Source organism: Ascaphus truei, chromosome 3 (genome assembly GCF_040206685.1).
Source record: "Ascaphus truei isolate aAscTru1 chromosome 3, aAscTru1.hap1, whole genome shotgun sequence".
Lineage (NCBI taxonomy): Eukaryota > Metazoa > Chordata > Amphibia > Anura > Ascaphidae > Ascaphus > Ascaphus truei.
In genome coordinates this window covers 235,166,402-235,184,236 of record NC_134485.1, presented here as the reverse complement: position 1 = coordinate 235,184,236, position 17,835 = coordinate 235,166,402, and the positions used below count along the sequence as shown (strand labels likewise).

General features: G+C 40.1%; 1 protein-coding gene across 2 annotated transcripts in view; it reads left to right on the top strand.

Annotated features, from left to right (window-relative positions):
- LOC142489483 (opsin-3-like) overlaps positions 1–17,835 on the top strand; it is a 150,364-nt gene that overhangs the window by 55,356 nt on the left and 77,173 nt on the right. For both annotated transcript variants that reach the window (XM_075590359.1, XM_075590360.1), the window contains exon 3: positions 9,016–9,338. In XM_075590359.1, the coding sequence (XP_075446474.1) occupies positions 9,016–9,338 (323 nt within the window). The remainder of the gene's footprint in view (positions 1–9,015; positions 9,339–17,835) is intronic.

Genomic DNA, 17,835 nt, shown 5'->3' with positions numbered 1-17,835 from the left:
AGCGCTGCGTAAAACTAGCAGTGCTATACAAGAACAAACTATTATTATTTTATTATACTGAAAATCTTGCTACAGTACATCTGTAATGTAATACACACAATACCTGCAAGCTCTAACCCTATACCCCGCTTTAAGGACACTCACTTAAAGTACACTCGTGAGTAAGGACATATCGCCCAATAGGCAAACGGCATCTCGCGCATGCGCCTGTCAGCACGTCCTGAACAGCAATACCGGCTCCCTACCTGTACCGAAGCTATGCGCAAGCGGGGAGACTATAGAGCCTGTTACAAATGCGTTATTTACATCAGTTATGCACGTATAGGATGATTGCAGTACAGTACATGCATCGATAAGTGAAAAAAGGGAGTGCTTCACTTTAAGTACATTTTCGCTTTACATACAGTACATGCTCCGGTCCCATTGTGTACGTTAATGCGGGGTATGCCTGTAGCAGGTTCCCCTGCTTCAAACTCAGTGCCAGTCAGTGTCTTTACTCACTATATTTTTGTCATATTGGATATAGCATTGAGTATTTTTGTATTGTATCTGTAATGTAAGCTATAACATACCTGTGCAATATGTAATTCAACAGGAACATATGGGTATTAACCCTTGGAGTACCGAGTCTCCAAACCACAGAAAGGTACAGAATCTGCAATCTTCCAATATATTTTGGAGCTGACACCACTAAAATAATAACTTTGAAAAAGTCTTTCTATAGACGAAACGCGTCAGAGTGGTGCTTGTATGCTCACAGTAGCATTTAAATAAAGTTTTTTACTTTTTCAAGCGTTGGTTGTGTGGAGTGCTGTGACCACGGTTACCAATCCCCTCCCCAATATGTAATTCAGTCTGATGCAGAGATGCTATAAACTTGTATGGTTTTTAAGCAAAGGAGAGGAGTTTAGCATCCAAAATACAATACATCATAAAAATAACACTAAGCTTCCATGTTTCCCAGTGTGATTGGTTCACATATTAATAAGATGATTACACACCTCATTCTAGCAAACAATGCTTTTCTGCACCAAAGTGAAAGCATTGTTGTGTTAAATCCCATTATATAAAGCAAAGCTAGCTGCTACATAAAATTCAAAATCCAATCTAAGTTTAGGATTTTTTTAAAACACTTTTAAAACTTAAGTAAATTGATATAATATACTTCCCAAAGTAAATGATCTGTTATCATCAAAGAGATAAACTGAACAAATGGTTAGGCCATTCATGTTCTTTACCCAATTCTAAAGCCTACATAATCAAAGCACAGCAAATTCATTTTCATATTAAAGAAGTTATTTTTTTGTACTGTATCAAAATCTGATACGATCACTGACTTCCTTCCCTACAAATTTATACTATCCTATTTCAACTCTGCCCTCTCCCAGCTAAATAAACCTACCTGCAGATGCAGACGCACTTACCAGAACACCCTCTTACTGTCTCTGTATGTTCTCCCTACCTACCAATTAGATTGTAAGCTCCTCGGAGCAGGGACTCCTCTTCCTTAATGTTACTTTTATGTCTGAAGCACTTATTCCCATGACCGGTTATTTATATTATCTGTTATTTATTTGATTACCCCGTGTATTACTACTGTGAAGCATTATCGACATTAATGGCGCTCTATAAATAAAGACATACAATACAATACAATACTTTTCATCACTAATCAACACCCATAAGTCTAACCCACGCAGACTCTTCTCTGTGTTTGATTCTCTACCGTCTGTTACTTGTCTTTCTTCCACTTTACGACTTTGCTGACTATTTCAAGGCAAACGTGGATTCCATTTTTTCAAGGCATCCCCTCTATATCCTCGTCCCATTCTACACCTCTTCATTACTCTCCTGCTATCTTCCTCATCTATTTTCCCACTGTCACAGAGGAAGACTGGTCGCTGCTGATCTACTCTTCCCCCTCTACCACCTGCCCTCTTAACCACACTCCCTTACATCTCCTTAAACCTCTTGCTCCTACTATAATCCTCAAACAAACACATATTTTTAACTCCTCCCTCTAATCTGGTGCCTTTCCCGTCTCCTTCAAGCACGCAACAGTAATACCCTTACTACTTGTCTCTCTATCGCCCTGTCTCCCGCCTGCCTTTTGCCTCTAAACTCCTTGAATGCCTTGTGTTCTCTTGCTTTATCCATTTTATCACCACCTGCTCTCTCCAAGATGCTCTACAATACGGCTTCTGCACTGCTCTCTCCACTCAAACAGCCCTCACCAAAATAACTAATGACTTCCGTGCTGAAAAAGACAAAGGTCATTCCACTTTACTCATATTACTCGACCTCTCTGCAGCATTGGATACTGTGGACCACCCTATTCTCTTTCACATTCTCCATATTTTTGGTATCCGTAACAGAACTCTATCTGGTGTTTCCTCTTACCTCTCCCATCGTATTTTCAGTGTCTGTTTTGCTAACAGCTCCTCTGTCAATCTTTATGTGGGTGTACCCCAGTGCTCTGTCCTGGAACCTCTTCTCTGTTCTCTTTACACACTCTCTCTAGGTGACCTTATCACATTTCTAGGGTTCAAACACCACATCTATGCTGCTGACACACACATTTACCTTTCAACCCCTGACCTTACACCTGCTCAATGTTATTATACCTGTGTGTTATTTAAAGTTGGTAACAGGCCTACCCAGCCAATATTGCAGATAGGTAGTGGTCGACAAATCACCAAAAAGCTACTCGCCGAACAAAAAAAATCTACTCACCACCTAGTACCAAACGTGTGCTGCTTGGGCCAATAGGAACTCGCCACGATGTTAAATCCACTCGCCCGGGGCGTGCAAATGTATAGGTTTGTCGAACACTGCAGATAGGGATATGCATGTGAGTTAGACGCCTAACAGGAGTAGAGGTTTCCTTTTATGATTTATTTTGTTCTTAAAGTGACAGTGTTTAAAAATGTGTAGTGTCACTAATGGAAGAATTAACCACTAAAGGTTGAGGACTGGAGTGCCCCTTGTGTGTATACACATGTTTGTCCCCCTTTTATACAAACCATACCCTAGAACAGGGATGAGCAAACTTTTTATGCTGAACCCCCTTTTCATCCATGAAATTTCTCGGGCCCCCCCTGCCTGATGTAATCAAAATCACATGAAAAAACCTTTATTAAACAGTATACAATGTAAATACAAATATGTCTAAATACTTTTTTCAACAGCTCGCGCTTGCAAAATTAAGCTGCGTCCACGCTGCCGCTGAGAGCGGTGACATCACCAACTCTCCAAGCATGAGCACAGGGTGTCCTGCATAATTTTTCAAGCACGAGCGGTGGGGCATGGATCGGGGCTATTTTTGTGGGTGTTTGTGTGGCTGTATGTGTGGCTGTGTGTGTGTGCATTGACTGTTGCTGAGCGCGCTTCAAAGTCAATTTTGTTTGTCTCTTGAAGCACCAAGCTTTGGAGACCGTACACCCCCCAGTTTGCTCAACGCTGCATTTAATCACAACACAAATACACACAATCACAACACAGACACAGCACACATACACAATCACAACACACACTCAATCACAACCAACAGACACAACACACACACAATCCACACACACCACACAATCAATCACAACCAACGCACACACTCACTCAACACACACACACACTCAAGCAACCAATCCAGACACAACACACACACTCAATCACAACACATACACACACACAACATACAATCAATCACAACCAACACAGACACAACACACACACTCACAACACACACTCAATCACAAACAACACAGGCAAACCACACACACACACACACACTCAATCACAACTAACACAGACAAAACACCCACACATACACACACTCAATCACAACACACACTAAATCACAACAAACACAGGCACAACACACACACACTCAATCACAATACACACAACACAGATAGACAGACAGACAGACACAACACACAATCATAAGTCACACACTTTCACCTGGGGGAGGAAGTATTACTGTAAGCCTGCTCCTATCCCCCATGCTGCTGAAAACTGGGACGGGTAACACAGGAGGAGGGGATGTCTGTTTGCAGGGAAGGAAAGCCCCGCCCCGACATCAAGGCCCCGCCCCCTCTGCAAGACAGAGAAGAGAAGCAGCCTCAGCACATAGCTTATGGCCGCCCGTGCACAGCTTTGCCCGCCCCCAGGTTTCCCCGCACACTGCCCGCGCCCCTCCCTAAATAATCTTGCGCCCCCCAGTTTACGCACCGCTGCCCTAGAAGACTGTGTCAGGAAGAGCCTGGGCAAGCGGCAGCGCTACATAAAGTGAGCAGTTTGCCACAATACATATATAAACCTAGGCTCTACTTCTTTAGGTTGTTCGCCACAATCTTCTCTTCTTCCACATTGTTTCACCTCAATAATATAATATCTGACCTAGTTTACGTTGTAATCCCTTTCCAAGAATAGTTTTTCTTTGTGAGAATGCCTATTTTTCAATATCACAGGCTAATCTTCAAGATTTAGACAGAGTGATTCAATATCATCAAAATGGCATGTAGCCTTATACCTACATATACATGTTTTCCAGCTTCGGTAGGGTGAATGAAATCACCCCTAATAGTGTCATTGTAATGAGTACATTGTGGATAAAGAATTAGTAACTTAAAGGGGCAATACAGTATGCACATTTCTTATTTTTTTTTTAATAGATGTAGCAGTTGATTGGTTTTTAGGAAATGTAATTGCCTAAATTAAGATTTAATTGGCTTTTGGGGTATGTGTCATTGAGCTGCATTCTACCAACCAGAGAAATGAAGATTTAATTGGCTTTTGGGGTATGTTTGTGAGCTGACTCCTATCAATTGACAAATGATAATCTAATTAACTATTTTGTATGTCTGAGTTGATTAGACAAACCCCTCCCTTAAGTGTTAGTCAAATGCATGTGAATAGAGTACTTAAGTCACTTATGGCTGTGAGCCATAAGGCTGTGTAACATCAAAAGTGTCTACAAGAGTTAATTTTGGAGTTGAATTTGTAGGTGAAGATTGGAGGAAGATCTGGACCCTGCATTACAAATTAGCCACTGTGAGACATTAACTTTTAACTTATGTGATTTATTTGTACACTTTTATCCTCCAGTACCTTGGAACCCTCTCCTCCTGCATTTCACTATGCCCTCCCTATTGCTTTATCTGTTTACTGTTTCCCTACTCCTTTGTGAACGTCTCTGTTCTCTCCAACTTCCCCACTCCTCACTGCACCATTATTTATACACCTCTCTCCCAACAGCTTCTTTACCCGTCAATAAAAATCACCCACACAAATCCTCTATTCATACCCTCTATCTACTCCTTCCTGCTGCTGGGGATCTCCCCTAAGCCTGAAGTCAGACATACACACCTGATCTCACTCATGCCTCCCTGCCACCTCTTCCCCTGTAAATGGTGTTAACCTTTTCATTTAACACTGACCTTCCTTAAATTGTACCCCACACATCAAGCATCCCAATAGCCTGCACTCATGGCTATTGTCCCACACTCAGTCACTCCTACCACTCATTGTGACCAAGCACTGCCATCTTACTCCCTCACCTGCTGTCTCTATAAGTTTCCCATTAAACCTCTTAGATTGTAAGCTCTTCGGGGCAGGGATGTCCTTTCCGATTGTCTGATTTTGCTGCACTTATTGTATAATTATAATTCCCTGTACTGTATTCTTTGTGAAGCGCTGAGTACACTTTTGGCGCTATATAAATAAAGACATACAATACAATACAATACCTAAGCTGCCGATTGATCACGGGAGAATTGATCGATAGACAAATTTCATGTTTCCCCCAAGTTCACACTGTGGTCGTCTATTTTAAATGAGGATGTGGTGTGCCTTTCTAAATCATTGCTATAGCAATCCATGGATACATAAAAATATTTAAAAGGGCAGAGAAAAAAATGCAGTTCGTATTATTTAATACTACACAACTTCAATGTAGGCTTAATACATTAAAACTAATTTAAAAGGGCATACATCGTGGGGGGGAGGAACATTTTAAAAAAAAGTTGCATTTCGTAGATGATTACTCATTGGTGGTTCCCTGGCGTCAGGCACATAGTTTTGGAGCGATTTATAGTTTTTTGTGCCAGTTTTCACATAAGAAATCTACAAATACTGCATTGCAATGGCCATTGGGGTCACCAATAGAAAGCCACTATGTCATCTCCTTATGAAGTTACGGCTCTTCTATTGGCTGCCAGAGCTGGTGGACTCTCGCACCTGAACCAGATACCAGAATCAAAACTCGGTGTAATTGTTTTCATTTGTTGCCTTTACTCACCGAGCTACTCCTGCAACCCTAATCCAAAGCCTGATAGCCTACACAAAACCCCAAAAACCAAAGACATAAAAAATTATCTGAAACCTGATGGCATAAACAATGAACAAAACCAATAACAAAAGAATCCATGGCCCAATGGCCTACTTGTAATACAAGGATTTAGAGAGCGTTGATGGCGCACTGCCAGAGAGTCCTGAGAAGATGAATCAGGAACAAAAAACAGCCAGGCCACTCCAAGGATGAAAAAATGATGTGAAGTTTATTGCATGCTGATAAACACACTAATGGTGGACAGGAAAACGCACCTACGCGTTTCGTACTAAGTGTACTTAGTACGAAACGCGTAGGTGCGTTTTCCTGTCCACCATTAGTGTGTTTATCAGCATGCAATAAACTTCACATCATTTTTTCATCCTTGGAGTGGCCTGGCTGTTTTTTGTTCCTGATTCATCTTCTCAGGACTCTCTGGCAGTGCGCCATCAACGCTCTCTAAATCCTTGGATCATCACAAGATGGATTGCACGCCGCCGACGACACGAGTGCCCCCCTGGTAGTACAGGTACAGAGCCATAGTGCTTTTCATTTGTCCTGCGTACCATGGTCATTGACCACTTATTTTCATATACTGGTTTGGGTTGCTGACATTGTTATGCAGTGAGGGTCTGGCTGACTCCACAATTGTCCCACCAGATGCTAATCAATTCTATTGGGGGCACTCCAACGTGGCCAAGGTTAACCCTGTGTGGACCTTTATAATACTGGATGTCCTACAAGGACTGGTATCAATTGAGAGCATCACATTCACTCTGCTTCTACTTGTAATACAAAGCCATTTGTGGCCTGCGACATAGGATTCTCAGCTTGAAACGTTGCCCTTGATCCTCTGTTGTTTGAGTCTTCTTGATTTAAGATTTCTTGTAAGCAATTGTATAGAAATACTTTACAAGTCATTGCGGTAGTGTAATTCAATATTATTAACCCCTTGGTAGCCCTATGTGTTCAGTTAGTCATGGAAACCCGCTTGGCTTTACCAAGGGGTTAATATGTACTGTAATGTGTTGTAGTTATTATTTTATCACCTATTCCATGCTGACTTATCATATCTTGCCTATGTGTAGAATGGCCAATCTATTGGCATTATATACGGAGGCAAGATACGGCTTACACCAGCCTGGGTAGTTGATAAAAATTGAGGAATTTATTGGCGCTACCGTGGTGCCGTTAATATGCGGAATTGATGTATGGCATCACAATGGTTCAAATATTTTCATCAGTCATATGTTTCATCAGAAAGATTGCAAAAGCACTGAGACAGACCGTCTCCAGTTCCCCTGGTCATTGTTACTTACCTTCATAAAAACTTATATTCACGATTTATCATAATCTATCTGTGAAATATGCTCACGTTTGCATACAGTGACTGCAGGCCTGGAGACTCATAACATTAGTTACAACTTGTTAAATGCCAGAGATTTATTGTACTTTCATTATATTGTTTTGTCCTCTGGACTAGTATGGGAAACTCAACGTGTGTCATATCTTTTTATATCTGGAAGGTCCTGACTTTTTTGTCCAAAAGGTCAAGTGTTCTTCAGCCTTTAACCCTTTGAGTGCCAGTGGTGCCACAGCACCCCAATGCCACAGTGCTTCACATTTAAATCATGTGATCACATGATTGTAGCTATGTCATGGGGAACTAAAGGGTTTAAGTTCTCTTAAGAGCTTCATCTCTTATTACACTGTGTATAATTTCATTTATCTTACTCTTCAGTGCCTCCACCTGGGGATTGTCAGGGATATGAGGCATATGTCAACTCACTGTTGGAACTCACAGATTTCTATACTACCTGAACCAGGAGGTCACCCTGAGCTGATCCACAGTCCACCAACCTCTGAGGACCATGACATTCTCAAGATGTAACTAGTGTCATAGATAAGAATGCATACCCGGTGGACATGATATGGCTGTGGGATCAGACTCCATCAATTAGGCCATACATGACGTTGTGACTTACTATTGGTGACCCCGTTGCCATATTTGTCATTTTGTAGCACAATACAAATTCAAACATCAAGCTCTATCCATGTCAGGTTAAAAAAAAAAAAGAAAGAAAAGAAAAAAGGGAGATCAAATGGGGACTGCTGCTTAAAGAAGTATTGATATATTGATGTACTATACTACACAACAAGCCCTAATTAATGCAATTTTAGAATTGTTGTAGCATCCTTCTCATCTCACCTGAAACGATATGAAACATTAAAGATGCTCACTGGCCCCGGAGCATTGGCTTTGATTTTGCCTCTAAAAAAAATTGCGTTTTGGTTTTGGATCATTGGGGTAATATGTAAATTCTATATATATAATATCACCACTATTATCTTTTTTTAAAGAAAATGTGGTTGACTCTTACACCTGAAATGTCTGTTTTTACTAAGCTGGTACATCACAGTTTTATACCTCAACAACAGGAGGCCTTGGGCCCGCAGACAAACCTACTTTTACTGCATTTTCAGTCAAATTGATTTTTTCATGTAACAAACCATTGCAAAATTATATTGTCTAAAACGCTATACACTTTTATATTATTGGATTAAGATTTTTCTACTTTTGAGTAGGTCTTTGCTAATTGAAATGAATTAAAGCAAAATGCATATTCATAGTTCTCCTGCTAATATGCAAATATTGTCCAGGTGTTAAAATGATACTTGTTTTGTTGCAGGCATTGTGTCATTAATATCACTGGCTATCCTCTCCTATGAACGTTACGCTACCCTAACCATGTACAAGCGTGCTCCGGACTTTAAGAAAGCATTGCTTGCTGTGGCCAGTTCCTGGATGTATTCCCTGCTATGGACCACCCCACCTCTCCTTGGATGGAGCAGTTATGGAGTGGAGGGGGCAGGAACAAGCTGTTCAGTACGCTGGACCTCAGAATCAATTGAGTCTGTTTCTTATATTATCTGCCTTTTCATCTTCTGCTTGGTCTTGCCTGTGCTAGTCATGGTATACTGCTATGGAAAACTTCTTTATGCTGTTAAGCAGGTAAGCCAAGGTCCCTGTTCAGTATGTCACTTGCTTTCCAGTCATGCAAAGAAGAAAACAAAGTCTAGGTCAACATACTGTATGCTACTGTAACGTGCTATGTTCCACTGATGTTAGATACTGTCATTCTTACCTTTTTCATAAATGCGCTGACTTGATGGGAGATATTTGTATATTCCTTACTGTCAGTGTAATGTTAGGATATTTGCTCCAGTTTAAGTTTTTTAGTGCCATTATCAACAGAAAGCAACAGAAGGAGTATTTAGCTCAACAAAGTATCCGGCGTTCCTCCTTCTCTTACCATGCACCACAAAACTGGAACAATCTACCAGAGACTCTCACATCCACCACCAGTTTAAGTTCTTTCAAATCTAAGGCTGTCTCACATTTTAATCTGGTCTTTAACTGTTACATAAGCCTATAATATACATCTTCTCTAACTGTGCATGCAATGTATTGTATATAATGTATACCCTGTTCATTTATGTAACTGTATTTGTAAACATGTATTATTTGTTGTAACTCTGTGCCCAGGACATACTTGAAAACAATAGGTAACTCTCAATGTATTACTTCCTGGTAAAACATATTATAAATAAATAAAAATAAATAATTTAGATGTAGAAATAGCAATGGAGCTCCATGAAGTACATACAACAGACATATGTAACATTTTCTTTCTTTTATTGCATTGTTTGCCTCCTCCTCTTCCAATATCCATCAGCCCCAACTTGAGTTAAAAACCTTCCTGAATACGGGAAGCAGCCATTATGAATATTCATTCCAACCGGGCCCGAAACAAAACAGAAATTACCAGGTGGCCTTATATGCAAATGGTTGTTAGGCTTTTTTAAATACAGGAGATTTTTATGCAGGGGGCAATATTATATTACTTATTAAAGTGCAAAGATATACACATACCTTTTCTCTCCATTTCTAGTTTTTAAAAGGGGACAGCTCAGTATTTTGTTCTTGTTATCAATGATCATGTAATGTTGACTGTTGACTGATAGTCTTTGCAAACGTATAAAAAAACAACAGTTTTCAGGAGAATACAGTCATGGAGGTGTTCTACCTAATTCCCATTGTAAGTAAATCAAGCTGTAATCAAAAAAAGGGTGGATAGAGCGATGCTCATATACTGTGTGTGCATACAAATGTCTTCCAATATAAGCACATAAGTTCAGAAAAGGAACACTGTATAAATCCTTAGGCTGATATAAATAGCTTGATCATAAACAGGGAGGCAAGAATAAAGACCTAGCGGTCAGTCTGCATGACTACCGCATATATGGTCAGTATTGCACATCCCATAAAGGCCCCATAGAAATAACAGGTAATAAAATATGGGCTTTGATGCCCATTACCTGTCCTGGGGATGAGCTGTAATCCACGATGCCAAAGCCAAATGAAGGTTCCTCAGCGTGCACTCCTGGTGAAGTAGTACCATAGAGATGAAGGAGAGCAAAGGATGCACTGCAAACTGGATCACTGTATGAAAAAATACCGGGCAAACTCCAGAATAAAATCGAGGGTTATTTATTGATAAGTTCACTCATGGGTGTACACAGCAGCCGCACCAACGCGTTTCGTCCAATACAGGACTTTATCAAGGTGTATGATGATAAAGGTGGCCACTCAAATATATAGCCCATAGATTCGCGCCAAAAAGCGTGCAGTGGCGCCACGCGCATGTGCGCCGATGCCGCGTCACTGAGTGAGGACGTGATCACTCGCCCCACCAGTCGGATCGGAGTGGAAGGCGCCGTCATAAGTGTGCGCCCGAAACCACCCTGAAACGCATGTTGCGCATGCGCAGCGGTGTCCCGGCGCGCAGTCACGACAACACGGCCCATCCAATGACTGTTAGAAGGGCAGGGAACCACGGCAAAGCCAGGACCCGGATACATCTCTAGGCGCATGCCCGTACTGTCAGTGCACGTCCATTAGCCGACATAATTAAAATAAAAAAATAGAAAAACTTTATTTAAACACAAAATACTGCAAAATTACAAAAGGACAAAGGACAACATTAAAAAGAACAAATCTCTTGATAAATAAAGAACATATAATAAAGAAAACATACATATTGACAAGCACAGTCATAGTTATTCATAACACAATAGAATGTACATCTGTAAACTACTCAAAAAATGGTGATAATTAATGAGTCAGTGTACATCATGTGAATATTGATATATAACATATATAAAAATATGTAATTTAAATAATATGATTTTACTTCATTACTTCATCACTAATTCTTAATGGTATATTATAGTAATAATTAATAACCTTGTATAGGTTTCTAATGCTGAAGATGGATACAAAATTGTATAATGGATTGCAACAGACTTGTAATATAATATAAACTTAAATATAGTTAAATATTATAATTTTTATAAAGAATTAAATCTAATAGATGTGGAAATCACAGATAGAGTGATACTGGTCATTAATGATGAGCAAATCAACATATTTAGTATTTCACAAAAAATGGGAAAGATCCCATTCAGTGTTTGAACCATGAGGCATCCTGGTCCTTAGTGTAAAGATCCAGAATGCCTCACGTTGGTCCAATTTTTGGACCCTATTGCCTCCTCTTAGCATAGGATAAATGAATTCTATACCTTGAAATTTGAAGTTATGTACGCCACCTAGGGGACAATGGGTGAAATGTTTAGGAACAGGATGGTTAAGATCTCCCTTGGAAATAAGTCGCAAATGTTCCATAATGCGGACTTTTAAATTCCTGATGGTTCTTCCCACATATTGGCTACCACATCCACAGGTGATGAGGTAGACAACATATGAGGATCTACAATTAATAAATGATTTGTCCTCCCCGTCTGACTAGAGAGAAAAGTATTCGATTTCGTCATCTTAGTGCAAACTTTGCACAAATTACATGGGAAAGAACCATCAGGAAGTGTACTGACATTGGATGGCTTAGATGAGAACAAACTGGGGGATAGGGAACTAGCTAAAGTCTTAGCTTTTTTATATACCACATTTGGGCCCGAGGCTATATATGGTTTCAAGACGGGGTCAAAGGAAAGTATTGGCCAGTGTTTTGTCAAGATCTTTTTTATCTGTTCGGCCTGAGCACTGAAAGATGTTATGAATAAGGGTGAGCTATTCATCATTACGTCCCTTTTTGAGCGTTGAAATAAATCCACTCTATCAATAGTGGAGACCTCCTGAATGGATTTGTGCAGATCAATTGGATTATACCCCCTTTGTACAAACCTATGATACAACTCCTGGACTTGAATATTACAGTCGTTATCATCCGAACAATTACGTCGTAGACGAATCAATTGTCCCTTGGGTATTCCTTTAATAAGAGCATGAGGATGACAGCTGTTTGCACGTAAAAAAGTGTTACGGGAATTGGTTTTACGGAATATGTCAGATTGGATATTCATGTTGGTATCAATGTATTGGTGAAGATCTAAATAGTGAATGTGATGATGATTATACAAAAAAGTGAAATTTAAGTTGAATATATTAATATTTAAAGTGTCAATAAATAATAAAAGTGTAGTGACATCACCATCCCAGATAATTATAAGGTCGTCTATAAACCGTTTGTAAAAGAAAATGTGCTCCCTAAATTTGTTCGCTTCTCCAAACACGTGGAACGTCTCCCACCAGCCCATGAAAAGGTTCGCATAGGACGGGGCAAAGCATGTTCCCATTGCTGTTCCACGTGTTTGGAGATAGTGAACCCCATCAAACATGAAAAAGTTTTGAGTCAAAAGAAAATAAATAGAATCCAATAAAAAAGTGGTTTGTGCTGGTGATATGTCTGTGCGTGAAAGAAAATAACAAACAGCTGTCATCCCGTGCTCATGCAGTATCATGGTATACAAAGATGTCACATCTAGTGTGACCCATATCATGTACATTCTATTGTGTTATGAATAACTATGACTGTGCTTGTCAATATGTATGTTTTCTTTATTATATGTTCTTTATTTATCAAGAGATTTGTTCTTTTTAATGTTGTCCTTTGTCCTTTTGTAATTTTGCAGCATTTTGTGTTTAAATAAAGATTTTCTATTTTTTTATTTTAATTATGTCGGCTAATGGACGTGCACTGACAGTACGGGCATGCGCCTAGAGATGCATCTGGGTCCTGGCTTTGCCATGGTTCCCTGCCCTTCTAACAGTCATTGGATGGGCCGTGTTGTCGTGACTGTGCGCCGGGACACTGCTGCGCATGCGCAACATGTGTTTCAGGGTGGTTTCGGGCGCGCACTTATGATGGCGCCTTCCACTCCGATCCGACTGGTGGGGCGAGTGATCACGTCCTGACTCAGCGACGCGGCATCGTTGCGCATGCGCGTTGCGCCACTGCACGCTTTTTGGTGCGAATCTATGGGCTATATATTTGAATGGCCACCTTTATCATCATACACCTTGATAAAGTCCTGTATTGGACGAAACGCGTTGGTGCGGCTGCTGTGTACACCCATGAGTGAACTTATCAATAAATAACCCTTGATTTTATTCTGGAGTTTTCCCGGTATTTTTTCATACAGTGATCAAGTTTGCAGTGCATCCTTTGCTCTCCTTCATCTCCAAGCTGTAATCAAGCCTTAACATACATGTGTAGTGTGTATTTAAAAAACAAACCACAGGCAACACACTATTAAAACTAAACGTTTTAAATGAGTACTTTAGTTAAGGGCTCCTGTGGCAATTCATGGCATTTTAAAAGAAAGGTGATTACTCTTATCACACAACACTTAAAATACAGTAACTACAGGACTTAATAGCTTTTTCAAATGGATTTCACGTGGAAAATGTTTTTTTGGGGTTGGGCCTAATGATATTTTCTATCCCAATTATTATTTCAGGTTGTGTGTTGTTATATATCTACAAATTGTGCATGCTTTTTGCTTCAACTCTCCTGATACGGTTTGGGATTTAGAACCATCTGTTGAAAATGTAATCACTGACCATGTAGTACATCTTATTCCTGCCTTGAAAATCGACAGTTTAATATTTATTTGACCTAATATCTGATATATGCCAGGGCCTTACGGAATTGTCATTCAGGTAAATTAATATTTAAGAAAGATGCTTGAGTCCATATCAGACTGCAAGCGGATGTTATATATAAAGACTTATTTGTACCCAGTGGATAAAATGTTTACATAAATTAATCCTATTTTGTTGTTTATGCTATGTTTTACTAAATGGCATGCCACAGTGGAAAAGCAGCAAGCACAGGTATGAGAGGATAAGAATATTAGAGGTATATCACATATGACTTTTGATTTGTATTTGTTGGGTAGAACTAAACTGAACTTTCCAGCAGGTTCCAAAATTAGAGCAGCAGGTGTTACCTAAATAAATGTAGTGAAGCTGATACGAGTGTTGTTGAAAACTTAAGACGTGCTATAAATGAACCAAAGGCATAAAAAAACAATGTTTCAGGTCCTCAATGGACCTTCCATCATGTAAGTGTGAAGAGATGTGTACCTTCCTGTATAGCTATAAGAAGATAGAGAATTATTTTGGATATTGAGGATTTGTTCCTCTTTTTTTTTTCTTCCCCACCATAGAGACCCCTGATATCAACACAGAGTTGGGGGAGGCACCAGGTGTTGTGAGCACAGATGGGGCTCTGATGCTCTCAAGCCCGTGCTACATAGTCCAAGTGAGGCCATTGAGGGCTACCGCAATCCACCCCATGCCATTTAGCCATAGCGCAAGTGTGCTCCCGCATGAATGGGTGGTGATGGCGGTCTGCTTGTTCCCTGCGGTATGAGCTCTCCTCCATCCCCGATGATGTTGCCTCAATCCGGCCAAGCTGAGCAGTTAGATTGCATAAGCTGCATCACTGCCTCACCAGCATTGCCTTCTGATGGCCCAGAATGTTTTGAAGTGTGGTGCATGTGTGCAGCAGGAGTGATATCTGGAGCAGCTGAGGCAGCTAGTGCAGTGGCTGGGGCAAAGCCCCTAATAGTGTGGAGTGGTTTTTCGCCACTCCATTGATGAGGATTTCTAGCTCTACCTCAGTAAACTTCAGGCTGCGAGTCCTCGGCCGCATGAGACACTGGAGCAGTCCCAGCAGAAGAGGTGGATGCTTGCTCAGCCATGTCAATAGTTGAGCTGTTTAGCTGATATGTCTGAGTAACTCAGTTTGTAACATGTATTTCTTTTAAATTGCAACATGCTCATTGACATTATGTTAGGCAACGCTTCAATAACGCGTGTGCACTAATTGGAACACATGTTATACTTTTCCCCACTGCACATGTGCACTGTATTTTTTAACGTACCTCAGAGCTACGATAATCCCAGTTCATACAGGTAACGTAACTATGGTTGTTTTGCTAATGGACTTGTTTTTGCATCTCATTAGCTTTGAGGATACCGTTAAATGGAGGAAAACTAACGGACGTTACCTAATTTGGTAATACACAGATTCCCAACAAGCTCTGAGAAACCCCAACCATTACCACATAACATATATATATATATATATATGCATATATGTGTCACAAGGAGTGCTAGTGGGCGTGGCTAAATGTACTGTATACAACAAAGAACAAAAATGCCCAAAGCTACTTCCATCGTGACAAAAATACACAGTGCAATACCTATATATCTCTTGTAAAAAGGGTCACTTAGTTTAACCCTTTGGCCAAAGCGTCTAAAGCCTGCTGCCACTTACAGTACAAGGCATGACCGTAGCAGGTCCTAACACTCACCTGGGTAAAAATTCTTATTTACCTGTATAATTACAGGAAGAATGATCACATTGGATCTGTCGTAACCTGGCAAAATGTAACTGACCTGCAACTTGGAAAGTGGGGTGGGGCAAGCTTAAACCTTGGGGGGGAGGGAGGAGCCACTACCCTCCCATAAGCAACTGAGACCAGCTGCACACAGTTAACAAAACACACAGATTCCCAACAAACTCTGAGAAACTCCAACCATTACCACATATATATATATATATATATATATATATATATATATATATATACATATAAGTGTCACAAGGACATATTGCCAGGTTTACGACAGATCCAATGTGATCATTCTTCCTGTAATTATACAAGTAAATAAGAATTTTAACCCAGGTGAGTGTTAGGACCTGCTTCGGTCATGCCTTGTAAGTGGCAGCAGGCTTAAGACGCTTTGGCCAAACTTTGGGTTAAACTAAATGACCCTTTATACTAGAGATATATAGGTATTGCACTGTGTATTTTTGTCACAATGGAAGTAGCTTTGGGCATTTTTGTTCTTTGTTGTATACTAATTTGGTAATGTCACATTAATAGACCAGATTTAACACACTTGAGACTCTACCCCTATATATGTAGTAAAAATAAATAACTATAGTGGTGGTTTTAGACTGCTAGTGGGGAACATTTAATTAGATAAACATTTTTTTTTAAAAAGGCCCTAAATGTAGTACAACTGAATCCCTTGACCAATGTAAAATATCAAGTTGTATTAATAATTAAACACAAATAAAATAGTTAGGGAACAACAACAAATAAACACTTGACTGGGTGCAGCATCGATTTTATTTTAACATAAGTTAAAAGGACGGATGTCTCTGAGCAAATTGTGACAACTTTAGTATGTTTCAAAAGTAGGTGTGGACCTATAATATTGACTAGAGGATCTCTGTGGGCTAAGGTTATACAGTATAGCCCTTCAATACAGAGCAAAGTTTCTCTGTTAATTAAAATGCAACATACCGTACTGCAATTATAAATGAGTTCTGGACAGAAAATATGCCCTATTAGAGCTTGACAAACAATGCCTATGTTGCTCTGACTGTGTAGATACTGTGGATGGGGAGGTGAGCCTACTATTTACTGAAGTTGTAATTGCCAGTTAGGCACAAAAGTGATTTTAATTGCAGCTTTCCTGGTGGGCAGGAAGGTTAGATAGCCATTAAATGAAGCGCAACATTTCTCTGTTATTGAAAATGTGACAAACTGCAAATATAAATGAGCTCTGGACACACAATTCTGTCCCATTAGAGCTTAAAAGTGCTTGTAGTGCACTAACTGTATACGTGTTAGTCAGATACTGAGGCAGACAGATAAGCCCCCCAATAATAGGGGTTTAAAGTGCTGCGGTTGTAACTACCTAAGTAATCACAATTGCAACGTGCCTGGCTTGCAGGAAATGCACTGTGCCCATCCCTAAATAGGGCTAGAAAAGCCTCATCATTCTGAGAAAAAACCACATCACACATAACATCCCTGGCACAGTCAGTACTGAGGGCATACTTTGCGTTTCTCATAGGGCAACTGCTACTACCTCTATCCCTATAATAAGGCAATATTGAGAATGAGGGATGTAATGGGTTATATGTGTTTCTCAGAATGATGAGGTTTTTCTAGCCCTACTTAGGGATGACACGGTGCATTTCCTGCAAACCAGGCAAGTTGCAATTGTGATTTTTTTAGCGCCTAGCTAGCAGTTACAACCACAGCACATTGCACCAATATTATGC